Source organism: Labeo rohita, chromosome 4 (genome assembly GCF_022985175.1).
Source record: "Labeo rohita strain BAU-BD-2019 chromosome 4, IGBB_LRoh.1.0, whole genome shotgun sequence".
Lineage (NCBI taxonomy): Eukaryota > Metazoa > Chordata > Actinopteri > Cypriniformes > Cyprinidae > Labeo > Labeo rohita.
In genome coordinates, this window is record NC_066872.1 from 39,187,459 (window position 1) to 39,204,820 (window position 17,362).

Sequence of the window (17,362 nt, forward strand, 5' to 3'; positions counted from 1 at the left end):
ATCAATCACTCACTCAGGGGCTAAACGCTGAAGATCTCTCTCCCAAAGCCATCATCACTTACACCAAAAACTCAAGGTTTTTTGCTCCTATTTTTCCACAAACTGCATGTTCACTTCAAGAAACTATTAGCATTATTTTATGCATTTTGACAATTTATTTGGCATTTTACATATGAAAAACTGGTTCTGGTATAGTGATATTTTACAGAGCCCCTAAGAGGACATGGTGATGGAAAAACAATATGTTTTGTGATGAACACTGTTCAAATTTTTCCGTTTCGGTCACATTTTGTTGAAATTGCAACAACAATAACAACACTAATAATAATTTTTAAAAATAGAAATAAAAATAATAAATTAAATAAAGTAAAACAAATAAATAAATGATAAATTATAAAAACCCTTTCTCGAACAAAACATTCTCTACATTTTTTTTACCACCACCATGTCCTGTATTATTTTCATGCATGCATGTAAACGTAAATCTCTATATTCTCACACTTTCTGGTCCATCGGCACGAGTGACTGAGTGCGTAGTGATAAAATAAATGAGGTGAGTGGTATTTCCTGTAGCGGCAGCAGGCCAACCCCCATGTGACACAGTTCACACACACGCATGGTTTCTTGGACGAAGGTGCGAGAGTTTTTCATGAACCTCTGTCACCCTACACTCTTGCGTAAGGGGAGTTCTGAGAGGCAGGTGCCCTTCTGGAAAGATCCATCTCATTGCCAATGACAGCTGGGCTGAAAGCACTGCTGTCATGTGCCAGCGTGTGAGACGGTTGGCTCCCTCCCCCAAACCCAACAGAAGGCCCACATCTGCAATCAAACTCCAATCAAATAATCATTCAGAGTCTATTAAGTCTTGTGGCTCGACCATAGAAAATAGGACTGAACTTTGCCCTTTTTCTGTTGTGAATGCCATGCAGCCAGTCCAGACACCCACCACTTAGACATCAGAACAATGTAAGGCTTTGCCATTGCAAAACAACAACACTGAGCCTAAAACAGATCCTAGAGTCATTTTATAAAAGCCAAGATAATCCAGAAGCAGTGTCGGTTGATATTATGATAAACATTATGAAGTTCTGTCAAACCAGACACATTTTTACTGATGTTGAGGTATTAGTTTAGCATCAGACTGTCAGTCTACCACTTAAAGTACTGGAATATCTTTAAATACAGAGAAATATAACAGAAGCAACTTCCCAAAAATCCTTCCTAGCATGTCTCATAAAATTAAGGATACACTATAATCAATATTTTATGCCTTCAGGCCTTTTCCAAAGTAGGTGGATCCACAAATCCATAATAACACTGATCCTGAGCTGGGTTTGGGACTGTGTCCCAAAGCCTAGGGGTACAAAATGCACCCCAAAATGTACAAGTGCTGTCCTAGGATCTGGTTTTGTATCATATAATCGTGAAATGATCATATTTACAGGAGCATCTGATGTCAGATCACAGAAAACTATGTGTAATTCATCAGCAAATATTGGATCACTTTGAGATGATTCTAGATAATGCAAATTTGATGTTTCAAACATTTTTGTAGTTATTCTGCTAACATTATTTTTTTTATAAAACACTGTATAATGCAATTATATTGGTCATATTTACTGTACATTTACTGTACAATATGATACTTAGATTCCCATTTTTATATTTGAATTACACTACAAGCCAAAAGTTTTTGAACAGCAATATTTTTATTATTCTTTTTTAAATAAATCTCTTCTGCTCACCAAGTCTTTTGGATCCAGAGTACAGCAAAAACAGTACAATTTTAAATATTTTTACTATTTTTTACTAGTAGTAGTATCAATATTTAAAACAGTTGAGCACACTTTTTTTTATACATTTTTTAGAATAGAAAGATCCAAAGATCAGCATTTATCTGAAATAAAAAGCTTTTAGTGTAACATTATACACTATACCATTCAAAAGCTTGGAGTCAGTATAATTATAAAAATTAATACTTTTTTTTAGTAAGGATGCTTTAAATTGATCAAAAGTAATGATGAAGACATTTATAATGTTACAAAAGATTTCTATTTCAGATAAATGCTGTCCTTCTGAACTTTCTATACATCAAAGAAACCTGAAAAAATTCTACTCAGCTGTTTTCAACATAATAATAATAATAATAAATGTTTTTTGAGCAGCAAATCAGAATATTAGAAAGCTTTCTGAAGGATCATGTGACTGGAGTAATGATGCTAAAAATTCAGCTTTGAAATCACAGAAATAAATTACATTTTCAAACATATTCAAATAGAAAACAGTTATTTTAAACAGTAAAAAAAAAATCAAAATTTTGCTGCTTTGGATCAAATAAATGCAGGCTTGGTGAGCAGAAGAGACTTACTGCATAACGCAATTATATTGCTCATATTTAATGTACATTCAAACAAATACGAAGCTTCAATTCATATTTTTACTGTCAAACTGTATTGGCATAATATTTATTCATTAAAAGTATTATAAAGTGCCTTTAATGAGCATATCACGCACAAAACGCAAAAATCATTCACATTTTTCATGGACGACATGTTTGTTTAACCTTAAGCCTTCCATTAAAAGAAAAATGAGTGTGGACAATCTAAAACAACACTTTAAAGCTTCCAAAATTATAGGCTAATAATGGAATTATAACAAATGAGAATCAATATTTACATCAAATGAAAAACAGACCCATTATGACAGCTAATTATGGGTCGTTTGCGTGGTCTGAGCCCCCTAATTAAGGCTGGAGCCCTCCACAGAACCTTAAAACAGTCGAGGTGGCCTTTAAAAGTATGTTTGCTTTAAGTAAACGTTTTAAAGAACGATTCACTACTTAAAAAAGGTAGATTACAAGTCATAGCGCGGTAAGTAAACACTGGAGAACTTATACTGATGAGGTAACCATGGCAACAAACGCGTTCTGTTATCGAACTGTACTTCACCAATCACTTAAAGATTTACACAAATATCTTTAAGATTAGCTAAATGCCGTAAAAGTGCAAAAAAGTATGTATGCATATGCATATGTATGCAATAAAACAGCACTTACCTATAGAAACGAGTTTGATGTGTTCCCTTTCTAGAAACTCCAGCGCGACGGACACGTTCTCCAGTTTCATCTGCCTGAAATTGGGTCTGGCGTGGTACTTTCTGTACATTTTCTTCTGGCTGAGAACTTCCAGGAGCCCGATGAGCTTGAGGCCGTCGCTCAGGTCCTTCTGCAGGTCGTTGATTTTTTTGTTCATGCATTTCAGGTGTTCGTTGCACCACCTGGTGAAGGTGTTCTGCTGGATCTTCTTCCAGGGCGCATCCTCCGCCAGGTCCTTCTCCGTGGCCGGCATCTCCTCGTCTCCGTCTTCCCCGTTGTCGGTGCCCTGGTAATACTGCGGCGGCAGCTGCTGGTCGTAGTATGTATTATTGCTCATCATGTTTTTTCCGATGTTGTCGTGCCCCCCTTTTATACGACAATCAGCGAATTTTTACAGCGTGAGGGGGAGTGGGACTGAGGGAGAAAAAAAAAGAAGGAAAGAAAACCAAAGAGAGTTGGAAGCGAGTGCGAAAAGGGCAGGGATAGCAGTATTTCTTCGGGCACAAACCAGCTTTGAACTGGTTTTAAGCAACGAACGTTGCGGAGCGAGAGTTTTCCGTTAAATTTTTAAATCTTCCAACCGCCGCTTTTCAGAACGCAGTTTTAAAAAGTTCGTTCCGCTTTATTCGCGTTCGAAATTAAAGCAAAGACGGGAAAACAGACGCGGCTTCATATACTTGAGTGGTTAAATGAAGCATGAGGCGCTTTAAAAATCTGAGACCCCTCCGGCAGGGCTCACACGTCAGTCTGCTGGATCTCCTGGTATGCTGCTGTCATCATGACCATATACAACTGCGCGATGGGAGATTCTCTAATCTGACCGAGATAGTGATACCGGCGCCCGATTGGGCGAAGCGCACGCCGGGGAAGGGGATTGGACAGACCCCGAGCGCCGCGACAGTTGTGACTGTCATTTTTATTTTTAGGAACCCCAAATTGGGTACGTGGGGGCAGGAGTTGGTCTTGTTGTAAAACTTAGGCTGTTTTTTAACAATTGGGGCTGGAAAAAGCAAATGACAGCATGTCAGAGAGACATTTAACACTGTATGCTAAATACATATCAAAGCATAGTAAGGAGAAGAGATGACAGGCTGTTTATTAATAAGTAATAAATAATATGCCAGTTTATTAATATACAATATTATGGCTACAGTTGACAAAACCTCTATTCCAGTCAATGAAGTCATGCAGTGTAAAACATTTTTGTTCAAATTTAGTCACTAAATTATTCTAAAATATACTTTGGATAAAACATGTCAAGTGGATAAAAATGTGAACGTAAATAAATCTCTAGTAGCTTGTAATAACATAAATGTTACTTAGTATAGTTTAGCTAAATTTAACAAAAGTGTTTTTTACGGTGCATGACTTCATTGACTGGAATAGAGGTTTTGTCAACTGCAGCTATAATATTATCTATTAATAAACTGTATATATATATACACTGCTGTTCAAAAGTTTGACATCAGTAAGATTTTAATGTTTTAAAGAAGTTTCTGCTCATCAAGGCTAAATTTATTTGATCAAAAATACAGAAAAAATTTAATTTTGTGAAATATTATTACAATTTAAAATAACCATTTTCTATTTTTCTATATTTTAAAATATAATTTATTTCTGTGATGCAAAGCTGAATTTTCAGCATCATTACTCCAGTATTCAGTGTCACAAAATCCTTCAGAAATCATTTTAATATGCTGATTTATAATCAATGGAAACAGTTGTGCTGCTTAATATTTTCTGGGACCTTTAATACTTTTTTCAGGATTCTTTGATGAATAAAAAGAACCATTTTTTCAAAATAGAAATTATGTGTTACAATATACACTACTATTCAAAAGTTTGGGGTCAGTAAATTTTTTTTTTCAATCCTTTTTTTAAAGAAATTATTAATTTTATTATTCAGCAAGGAAGTGTTAAATGAATATAAAAAGTGATAGTAAAGACTTATACTGTTAGAAAAGATTTATATTTTTTAACTTTTTATTCATCGCAGAAAAAAATCAACAAAACAGTTTCAACATTGATAATAATTCAGCATATTAAAATGATTTCTAAAGGGTCATGTGACACTGAAGACTGGAGTAATGGCTGATGAAAATTCAGTGCTGCGTCACAGAAATAAATTATATTTTAAAATATATTAAAATAGGAACTCATTATAAGAAATTGCAATATTATTATTGTTTTTACTGCAGCAGTGTATTTATGTGTGTGTATATTATTCTGCTTCAATCAACATGGTTTTACAGAATTCTTTTTTTTTTTTTTTAATTTTTAAAATGTAGTCATCGAACCTGTGCAGGGTTTCTGAATATATTGTCACTTTATAATTAGCTCAAATGTACAGTTGATGACCCATATTAAATATGCATTATTATGCAGCTTGCATTGAGTTTGTTAAAAAGTGTAAGAACAACCTTTAGTGAGGTCTAAATGTTCAAAAGCCACTATGTAGAACCATTTTACATTTTATGCATGATGTAACTTCATTAATATGATAAAATGTGATTAATATGATTAATGATTGTATTAAAAGCATATTAGGTATGTTCTACCTAGAGGCTATGGATTATGTGATTATAATACAATACATAATTTAGACCCGGGGGTAGTTTAGCATTTCTGCCATTAGACTTTTGACTCAAAACCTTACTGCTGAAGAGATACAGCCATATCATGCAAACAATGATGTCATCATTTCAGCCCCAAACTAGCGTGTGACCTCAGGTCGCAGTGCTGTCAAATGTCACAACCTGGAAGCTTGTATCATTTGACATGTTACACACTCACTAACTCATTCTCAAAACATGGTTTAACTGAATTCATTACAATAACACACTGTGAGATATTATGAGTGTGTACTGAATTGTATATACAGCAAATGTGTAACAGTAAGACAGAATGAGTTATTGTAATTCAGATTGTTTGCTCCTGTGGTGAACTGTGACTAAACCATATACAGGCATACGGTTCATTATTACTGGAAAAGTAGGACCCCCGTGGACACCCGGTTTTATGTGTCACACACATACAAAAAACATAAATTCAGAAGTGCCCAAAGGAAAAGAAACCTGACACACAAAACCCAGAAATAGAAGAGGTTCACATACTTACGATGAAGTCAGAGCCATGACTCAGTTCTCTTCGATGTGAACTGACAAATGAAACAAATGTGAATGTCAGAAGAAAGACTAGATAAATGAAGGGGGACATCTGTTCATCATTTAGCGAAAGCCATGGATATCAACTCACTTTATGATTCAAACAAAAAACGAGCACATATATTAAATCACGATGCTCTGGATAAACTACTTTATTAGTTCCTGTTCATTTACAAAATATACATGGTTACCAAAATACTTCAGATTTCATTATTCTTTTTAAATAAATGCCTGTTAAGGCGAGACAACATGTAAACATGTCAAAGACACTGTACAGAACAATTACATAAACACACACAGACACGCAGCAGCATCGCCACAACGCCACACACCGACATCTCCTACATCTACCACCCTCCAACATTCAGGAAAGCGCCGTTTACAAATGGATTTCTCATCATTTTGTTAGGCTGTACAATGTGTGATTCTCTCGAAAACCAAAAGACTTTAATTACAAGAAGAACAGAACAGAAAAGAGAACTGGACTGGAGTGGAAATGCAGAGAATGGACTTAAAGAAACAGTTCACCCAAAAACGGATCCTTTGCAGTGAATGGGTGCCGTCAGAATGAGAGCCCAAACAGTAATCCACACAAATCCAGTTTATCATATAACATCTTGTAAAGTGAAAAGCTGCATGTTTGTAAAAAATAAATCCAGCATTAAGGCATTTTTAACATCAAACCATTGCTTAAGGCTAAAATGCGAGTCCTCTATTCTCTATAATATTGCTTTTTCCAGTGAAAAAGTAGTCGAAATCAGGAGAGAAATATGCAGATAAAGCACTGTTTACAAGCAAAAAACAGTTTGAAACAAATATGTTGTTGGATTTTGATGTGAGAGGACAACAGAAGTTGGACGTTTTCACTGGAGGAAGCTTGATAATGAATTAAAAAACTGTCAAAAGTGACAGTTTAACGTTAAAATGCCTTAATGATGCATTTGTTTCTTACAAACACGCCGCTTTTCACTTCACTACAGTCACACTTGTGGATTATTGTCATGTTTTCATCAGCTGTTTGGACTCTCATTCTGACGGCACCCATTCACTGCATAGTATCGACTGGTGAGCAAGTGAGTGCTAAATTTTGCCATCTTGGATGGCCTGAGCCCTGATGTTGATTGCGTTTTTTTAAATGAACTATTCCTTTAAAATTAAAGACAACATGACATTCAAAATTTATTGATAAAGTGAATCATTTATATAATTTATATAATAGTTGATAATAAGGTCCATTTGGAGAAAGCCTAAGCTTTCCAAAAGTTGCTATTTACTCTAAATGCGTATTTGGAAATATTCTGGACCATTTCAGATTATAACAGTGTCATCTAAAATTAAAAAAGGGAACATAAACAACATTAGTATTCAATCCTCAACACACAACAAATGCAAAAAGTTTAAAAACTTGTCAAATTTAAATTTGGACAAATCATGCGAAGTCTACTCGTACGAAATGGTCACAGGAGCTAAAAGCTACCACTGGTTTCTATCACTCAGCATGCAGAATCTACTTCCACAGACATGCAAAAACACAATCTGTACATATTACATCATTTACAAGTGCCGAGTGGAAGAGTAAAATAAATTTGCTCCTTCATATTCCATCAAAGTAACAAACCTGCAATGCAGTGCAGGACAAATAGCATGTTTATTTCAAAGACAAATCACTGTGTAGCATGCACTGTCTTATAGAACGTCACACATTGAACATTCAGTTGTGCTACCACAGAGTTCTGCAGAAAACGGCACTGGAACGACCTTGGGATACTGCGGATATTCCCAAACACTGAGACTAAGGCCAGGTCTTAAATTCACACTACAAAGATCACTGCCACAACGCTAGTCAGCCGTCTACGAGCACATATGTCTACTATGATTTAGTCACTTTGATAAGAAGTCTACTTTGTGCTGTTTGTTGGAAATGACACCAAAAGACATAAGGTGAAGACAACTTGTGTGTGTATACCAGAAACGATTATATAGCAATAGATACTGTAAGTACAAAGTAATGGATTCTGTTTATAATAAATAGTACCTCAAGGCTCAAAGCATTCATTTAGCAGAATCATGAGTTGGTATTATTCATCTTCATACAGGAAGGTACGTCTGTAATAATCCCTACACACACAAACACCTTAAAATTGTTACCTCTGATGTAAAAAGCTACATATAAGTACATGTTTCTCAGTTTTAAAGTGAAATATACATCATTTAACTTTTTTTGGTGAAAGGCAGTATGGAAGTTTATGCTTCTAGCACTCTTTATTAGCTAGATAATCAATTCATGCTGTTTATTTATGCTACAGATTTGAATTGCATTGTAAGAAACATCTTTGTTATGGTTTTCTGTAATGGTTTATGACAGTAGTTCTCAACTGGTTTTATATTGCACAATTACACATTAAGTGGCAACCAAACACTACTAAAAAAATGTTATACTGTATATATATTAAAAACTGCATAGGCCCAACAATATGCATGATGTGATTTGGGAAAGCATTTCAGGTCTTGTTTTGCATTTTTATAAGCTTTTTAATTCCGCTACAGCGTTTTAGGATTGTTTCTCCTGAAAAAAAGACCTGAAACGTATTTTTGGGTCCTGATACCAGTTGAAAACCACTGTTTTTGTACTTTCTGTAAAACCTTTCCAACACTGTTTGTTTCCTTGGAGAGAAGAGATTGAATAGACATATACAGTTGAAGTCAAAAGTTTACATACACCATGCATAATCTGCAAAATGTTCTTTATTTTACCAAAATAAGAGGGATCATACAAAATGCATGTTATTTTTTATTTAGTACTGACCTGAATAAGATATACATAAAATACATTTACATATAGTCCACAAGATAAATTAATAGTTCAATTAATAAAAATGTCCCTGTTCAAAAGTATTCATACACTTGATTCTAAATACTGTGCTGTTACCGGAATGATCCACAGCTGTGTTTATTTGTTTAGTCAGAGTTGTTCATGAGTTCCTTGCTTGTCCTGAACGGTTAAACTGCCTGCTGTTCTTCAGAAAAATCCTTCAGGTTCCACAAATTCTTTGGTTTTTCAGCACTTTTGTGTATTTTAACCCTTTCTGACAATGACTGTATTATTTTGAGATCCATCTTTTCACACTGAGGACAACTGAGGGACTCAAATGCAACTATTACAGAAGGTTCAAACGCGCACTGATGCTCCAGATGAAAAACGATGCATTAAGAGCATTAAGGTGAAAACTTTTGAACAGACTGAAGATGTGTACATTTTTTCTTATTTTGCCTAAATATCATATTTTTGTCATTTTGTATTGTCCTTCAGAATCTACAGAAGATACTTACACGTTTACCAGAAGACAAAATTAAGTTAAATTTACCCTGATCTTCAAATTTCAAAAGTTTTCACCCACCCGGCCTTTAATGCACTGTGTTTCCTTCTGAAGCATCAGTGAGCATTTGAACCTTCTGTAATAGTTGCATATGAGTCCCTCAGTTGTACTCAAAAGATGGATCTCTAAATCATACAGTCATTGTTGGAAAGGGTTCAAATACACAAAAATGCTGAAAAAACAAAGAATTCTGCAGAACATCAGACAGTTTAACCGTTCAGGACAAATTAGGGACTCATGAACAACTATCACTAAACAAAAAAAAACAGCTGTGGATCATTCAGGTAACAACACAGTATTAAGAATCAAGTGTGTGTAACCTTTTGAAAGGGAGCATTTTTATAAATTCAGCTATTATTTTCGCTTGTGGACTATATGTAAAAGTCTTTTATGTGAAATATCTTATTCGGGTCAGTACTAATTAAAAAAAAAATGCATTTTGTATGATCCCTCTTATTTTGGTAAAATAATTAACATTTTGCAGATTCTGCAAGGTGTATGTAAACTTTTGACTTCTACTGTAAATCATTTGTCTTTGCAAACATGCAAAAAAAAAAAAACAGCAAATAACCTCAGATGCAATCATCAATGCATTGTGGAATTACAGTAGATATGTGCTTGTTCATTACACTCATTTCAGAGCTTTTTAGTGTTCTTTTAGTGTATACATTAGTCAACCCTTGTATAAAAATATCTATCACTCTTTAGCATCATTTATCAATCTACACGCACAAAATCAATCTTGGAATAAACAATTCAGATACAAAAATATCTGTGTAAGTTTAAAATAAGCACGTTCACCTGCTGGAATAAGCTTAACCCACCTGGGATCTTCAAACTCTGGATTTTTTCACATGATAAAATGTATTACATGAGTATTCTCCTTTGCTAGCATATAGAGAAGTACTGTACAGTTACATACAGAGTTTTCGACATGCCATTGTCGACTATGAAAGAAGTGAACCTAAACACAAACTATTCTGATACTGTGTTGAAACTTCGGTACGTAATTATTAAAAATGGGAAGATCCAGGAAGATTAAATAAGTACTGCATGCTCCTACCTAATCGAAAAGCAATGAAGCACAAAGCAATATGCTGCATCCAAAAGCGTTGTTGATGGAGAACGGCGTCCTCTTCGGGCCCCAAGAGATCGGGAATCTGTTCACAGAGGTAAAATGTGCAAATGTTCTATTGAAAAATGATAAGGCAAATAGTTTTGGGAAAGAAAACACAACAGATGAAATGGAAAGCGGGGAGCCAGACCAATCAAAAGCTCTCGGGAGTCGTCCTAAATATCCACAGCATAGCGTCAGTGTCTGTAGCATTGCTGGTCAAGACGGATATGATTGTCTACAAAAGCAGGGCAAAGCAGTTGAGACGGCAAACAACCAGCATCACAATGCACACCGAAAAGCGTCACGTTTGGAAGCCATGTGTTTTTGTGTTCCTGTTATGTCCCAGGCGAGTGATGGTTTCGGTTCCCATTGGTGGTTAAGTGTGGTTGGGGTGGTAGAATTGTGTACCGTGGGCAGAGTGGGATGATGAGGTCACTTCCTGTCCAGCGCTCAGGCCAGAGCTCTGGTAATACTGGGAATGAGAAGAACTGCTGCTGCTGCCACCGCAACAACCATCACCAGGTTCCAGTCTCCCTCACTCTCCTGAGGTCAATGAGAGGAAGAGAATGACATCAGAGGGCAAAGGTCAAGAAAAGTCATACTTAAATGTCTGATATTTTTATTCTTAATGATTCTCTGTTAATATTATTACAATTATAGAATAGAATTTTGATACTGGCTGTTTAACAGTTTTTCAGCTTTCAGCCATACACACTTCAGTTTTGATGATTACGATTACATTTTTATTAATGATTATATGATGATGATGATGATTTTTTATATATATATATATATATATATATATATGCATATACATACAAACATACATACGTACATATTATGAAGCACCAAACAGGAAATAATTACATAAAATCTGAATATAGAAATGTAAATTGTGAATATACAGAAGTAAATCTGAATATATAGTTATAAATCAGAATATATACATGTAAATCAGAATATATAGTTATAATTCTGAATATATAGAAGTAAATCAGAATATATATTTAGAAATCTGAATATACAAATGTAGAAAAAATATATAGAAGTAAATTTGAATATATAGTTATAAATCAGAATATGTAAATCTAAATATATATTGATATATATACTGAATCTAGAAGTAAATCAAAATATATAGTTATAAATCAGAATATATAATTTTTATTCTGAATATACAGAAGTTAATCAGAATACATATATGGAAATCTGAATATACAAATGCAAATCCAAATATATAGTTTTAAGTCTGAATTTATAAATGTAAATTGTGAACATGTACTTATAATTCTGAATACACAAAAGTTGCAATATATAAATCTGAATATATATATAAAAAAACTGTATTCATATATATATATATATATATATATATATATATAATAAATACAGAATTAAAATCAAAATAATATATCACTAGAAATTCCAAATATATTTTGATACTGTAATAATAATAATAATAATAATAATAAATATATATATATATATATATATATGTGTGTGTGTGTGTGTGTATGTATGTATGTATATACACACACACACACACACACACACATAAATTTTATATTATATGATATTTTAATTTAATATATAGTATTATATACATATTTTTTGTCCATCCATGATTTTGTAAATGTAAACTTTTACATATTTATTTATTTATTTATTTAATTTAAATAAAAAATATATTTAAGGCACACACTCACAAATGTCAATGAAACTGAAACACAGACCATTGGATCACACTTTTGCCCTGGCTAGAGGACAGTGAATGGGCCTACAGAAGTGATGTGGTTTTAATGAACCTTCAGAGGACTTGTTGTTTATTTCCAGCCATCTTCTGTTATAGTGCTGGACTTGAGATCTAAATATACCCATCCAGAAATGTGGAGAGATACAAAGCCAAGAGCAACGACCCAGTAAATACTCCAATCACTGTTGCACACGTTCTCTTTTACATACTCTATTACTCTCTCTCCATCTGGTGTTGTGAGACTGGCAGCGGAAACCGCATGACAGTCCAGCGGAATCAAAGAAGTGTGTAAGTGCCGTGCGTGTGGCTTCACTCGGACCTGCTGGGCAGCAGAACTGTTGAAATCAGGGTTGTGTCATGCATTTGGCTGGGATAATAAGGCTCGGAAATCTCAGAGGATGCCTGAATAAGACTTGATTTTTGATGTTGCCAAACATCCTGACTGAAGAACATAAGAAATATGTTTATAATGCAAAAATTTTCCTGTCCAAACTACAAAAGCACAGTCTAATTTGGCAATGTATTAAAAACAAGTCAACTCCCTTTGGGCACAGGATGTTTTTATGATTTTGCTATATACAAGATTACATTTGCTCAAAGGATTGACCCATTTTATCATACTCCATCCTGAATGAGTGTTCTTAAAGGAGACATATCATGAAAATCGGACTTTTTACGTGCTTAAGTGCTATAATCGGGTCCCTGGTGCATCTACCAACCTAGAAAAGGTGAAAAAGGCCAACCCAGTAACTTGTATTGGTAAGCCTTTTTCTGCAAACGTAAAAAAACCGAGCACGTCAGATTTCACTCTCCTCGTAACGTGGTAAGGAGATCTTATTATAATATTACCGCCCCTTAATCTGCACGTCATTTTGTTTTTGATTTATTTACTGTATATCACATATAATGTAATATACAGTAAATATTATATATGCATTAAGAGCCTTTTCTTATTTTGCCTAAATATCATTTATTTTCATTTAGTACTGCCCTTCAGAAGCTACAGAAGATACTTACTTGTTACCCAGAAGACAAAATAAGTTAAATTTACCCTGATCTTTAAATTAAAAAACTTTTCATCCCTGACTTAATGCATTGTTTTTCCTTCTGGAGCATCAGTAAGTGTCTGAACCTTCTGTAATAGTTGCAAAAGAGTTGTTCTCTTGCGGACTATGTGTAAACATCTTCATGTGAAATATTATATTCAGGTCAGTACTAAATAAACAATAACATGCATTTTGCATGATCCCTCTTATTTTGGTAACAATTTTTGAAAGGGGGGTGTAAACTTTTGACCTCAACTGTACATTGCATCTTGTAAAAAGGGGCATAATGTCCTTTAAAGTTTCTATTTTGTTTAGGGATGTTTTAAATCTCTGAAAATACAACAATGAATGCCATAAATGCTAATAAAGCGTAAGCAGTCCTCAATCATTGTTTAGGTTTGTAGTTTCTTGTTCTTGGTTCAGAAATGAAGTTTGTCCTGTAAGTTCAGACCTTTATGTCTATTTAAAGGGACAGTACACCCAAGTTGTTTTAAACCTGTTGAACACAAAAGAATATATTTTGAAGAGTGTTGGTAACCAAACAGTTGCCGGTAGCCTTTGACTTCCATGGTTGTTTTTTTCAATACTATTGATGTCAACGGCTACCGGCAACTGTTTGGTTACAAACATTCTTCAAAATGTCTCATTTAAAACAACTTGTTAATGATGACAGGAGTTTCAGTTTTCATGTAAGCTATCTTTTCAGACAAGTTAACTGGAAAACTATGTTTGTGAAACAATGTGCACATCCATAAAAGGCCCTCGTAAGGAATCAGGCACTGTGTCCAATAGGCAAACAGGGCTGTTTAGCATGACAGTCGTGACCATTCATTATGGCTTATAAAAAATGAGTTTCACAACACAGGAGGGACAAAAAAGGCTCGTCTTTGGACTCTTACAGAAAGAAAAGGCAAAGCCATACCTTTCCCCCTTTAGGACAAGAGCTCCTTCCAGCAGCACCATATCAGGCCCATTATTACAACCATTCCTATGAAGGGTATGGAGAGAATAGGGCACTCAGACGAAGGAGTGGAGCTCTGAGGAAAAACACAGGGGGTGCAGGGATGGAGAGAGGAAGAGGAGGAAGAGGTGGTGAGAGAAACAAAAGAAAAAAATGACAGACACTCAAAATAAGGTCATGATTACATATGGGAGGTTTGTGCACATGTGGAATAACAAGTAAATAAAACATGGAAAATAATAAAAAAGTAATAGAGAGAAAGAATGAAGAGTGTGAGGATGAAAGGGAGAGAACACAACCAGATAGATAGATAGAAAGAAAGATAGAAAGATAGATAGAAAGATAGAAAGATAGAAAGATAGATATATAGATAGATATGCCAGCAGTTTATCAGGAATCATCAAATTTGTTTGGAATTTGATATAGTGCAGTGTGCGTTGTGAGCGTATGGGTGTTTATGGTATGTTTATGTAGGTGTTTGGTGGTTTGAAAGCAACAGAACGAAGCGATGAGGGACCACGGGGGAGCAGGGAGACAGGAAAATACACCGAGATTAGATACACAGCAAAGATGGTTAAACACAAAATGGAAACCTTGTGCTCGTTTTGACCCTCCGGCTGATAAATGTAGAGCCAAGGTCACCATCTTGGCATTTAAAGATCCTTGCCCACACTGCACAGCCAACCCGTTGTAATAAACCAGTGTACCGGGTTAAATCTGTTGACAGGATCTGGGACATGTTGTTAAATACCACAGAGAATCATTTGGATTCACCCTTCAACTTGTATAAACAAACAAACCAAACATGTTGAGGGAATGTGTTGTGTCTTTCCCCATATGCTTACATTGTAAGCAAGTCTATTAACTAAGTGTTTTGACAAAGTGAAGGACAAGTCAAGGAAAAGAGTGCAACCATGGTATATGAAAACTGGGAATGTGTAGGAATGTGTACTTGAAGACATTTAGAAGTAATGAACTACCCATCCCATAAAGCATTACGAATGTTAATCAAATCATTATAATATATAACACAGAATATTTTATTTTATTTTATTTTTTTATTCTATTCTATTCTATTCTATTCTATTCTATTCTATTCTATTCTATTCTATTCTATTCAAACCGAAAAACAAAGTTTCAGTAATTTGATGTTTAAACTTGACAGTGTTGGCCCTCCAAAACTATTTTGTCCAATTCAAGCTTTTTTGGATAGTTTTTTTTTTGGTTGCTGAATTTTCTAACTTGTAGATTCTTGTTCTGTCACAAACTTGGTTTAGAAATTAAGTTCATCCTGTAATTTCCGTCTTATATTTTTATTTAAAGGAATAATTTACCCAAAAATAAACATTTCTATCATGTAAACAAACAAACCAAATATGTTGACAGAAAGCGTTATTTTAATTATATATTATAAGTGTTTAATATTATAGTTATTTTATTAATTTAATCATTTATTTTTTCATTTTATTTTATTTTATTATTTTATTTTATTTAATCATTCATTCATTTTATTTTGTCATTTTACTTTATCATTAATTATGAAAAAAAAAAAAATCAAAAATGAAATTAAAGTTTTAATTTAGCCAAAACCCAATGTATAAATATATGATTTCAGCTCTCTAAAAAAAAGTCAGATTCAAGTTTTTAAATGTTTTTCGCCAAATATTTTTGGTTGCTGAAATTTCAGTGCATAACTATAGACAACTACTGATTTAAGGTCACAAAAACAACCTATTTTTCTTGCAAAATATACAATAAATTTGTTTTTATTGCAAAACCAACATGCAAGATATTCAAATATTTATACGCAAATATTTAAGTAGAGTGTAGGTAGAATGACTCGCAATGCTTTATGGGAACAGCACTGTACACAGAAACAGCAACTTTTCTGATTAGTAGATCTTTGTTTTTCTTTTAAAGGTAGTGCAAATCTTAAATTAAAATGTTCCAAATAAATCTATGTAAGCAAATTGACTTTTAACTAAACATTTTTCTGAGTCATTTTCTGAATTACTTCTGGAACCCGACTGTTGCCCTCTGTGATATTCTCTAGCATATTACAGATTCTGTCAATTTGTATTTAACCCATAACATTCCTTCAAGGAATCATGGGAATTGTAGGCGGCAGAACAGTGTGAGTGAGGGGTTAACCACACAATTAAAGTACAACTATGAAGGACGAATGATTGACATGGGACACGGTACTCAGACTGGACAGACTCTTTGATAGGAAAAAAACTTAATTAGTATTTCTGTGGCTTGGAAAACTCATTCTAAGATCTTAGACAGTACAGGGGTTAGAAAGACCTCTATGTCAGTGCACATTGTACACACACAAAAGCTTAATATGCTACAGTGGATCAAGAAAAAGCTGGCTAGACACATTAGCTGCTAGAGGTTTGACAAACACAAGATGTGAAAACACACACACAGGCCAGAATCAATGTGTGTGACAGGGCAAAAAGCAAACATACACACTCGACCCGAAAATGGCGGAGTGGTTTAGTTAGACAGGATGCGCTTTGAAAGACAGGTACTGCTGTTGGACAGATGGTCGCTTCAGCGGTGGTTGACCCCACATGCAAAACGTTAGTCATGTAAAGAGCATTTTCAAACGCTGACAAACATGGAGGTCGATGGAGTCATGGTGTCATTCTGTTGATAATATCTCGCCCTACTTGCTGTGTGAGTAATGTCTGTTTGTTTTCAGCATGTGTACAGTACAGTGATTTATCGGAGGTCGCATTTTTTCCCCCGAGGAAGTTCACACGTTCACTGTCTGAAGTTCTAGAGCGATGGCTCTTGTGGATTTGGAAGAAAGCAGTGATTTATGACTGGTATCCGACCCTC

General features: G+C 34.5%; 2 protein-coding genes across 7 annotated transcripts in view; both read right to left on the reverse strand.

Annotated features, from left to right (window-relative positions):
• The window catches only part of flncb (filamin C, gamma b (actin binding protein 280)), a 61,658-nt gene extending 57,787 nt beyond the window's left edge, over window positions 1-3,871 (reverse strand). For all 3 annotated transcript variants that reach the window (XM_051108628.1, XM_051108625.1, XM_051108624.1), the window contains exon 1: window positions 3,056-3,871. In XM_051108628.1, coding sequence (XP_050964585.1) covers window positions 3,056-3,434 — 379 coding nt within the window. In that variant the 5' untranslated portion in view covers window positions 3,435-3,871. The remainder of the gene's footprint in view (window positions 1-3,055) is intronic.
• A 2,510-nt stretch (window positions 3,872-6,381) lies between these two features.
• Window positions 6,382-17,362, reverse strand: part of LOC127164609 (coiled-coil domain-containing protein 136) — a 45,394-nt gene continuing 34,413 nt past the window's right edge. For 2 of the 4 annotated variants that reach the window (XM_051108630.1, XM_051108629.1), the window contains exons 9-10: window positions 14,474-14,588; window positions 6,382-11,295 (exon numbers count right to left, since the gene is read on the reverse strand). In XM_051108630.1, coding sequence (XP_050964587.1) covers window positions 14,484-14,588 — 105 coding nt within the window. In that variant the 3' untranslated portion in view covers window positions 6,382-11,295; window positions 14,474-14,483. The remainder of the gene's footprint in view (window positions 11,296-14,473; window positions 14,589-17,362) is intronic. The other 2 variants (XR_007827681.1, XM_051108631.1) reach the window with 2 other exon arrangements.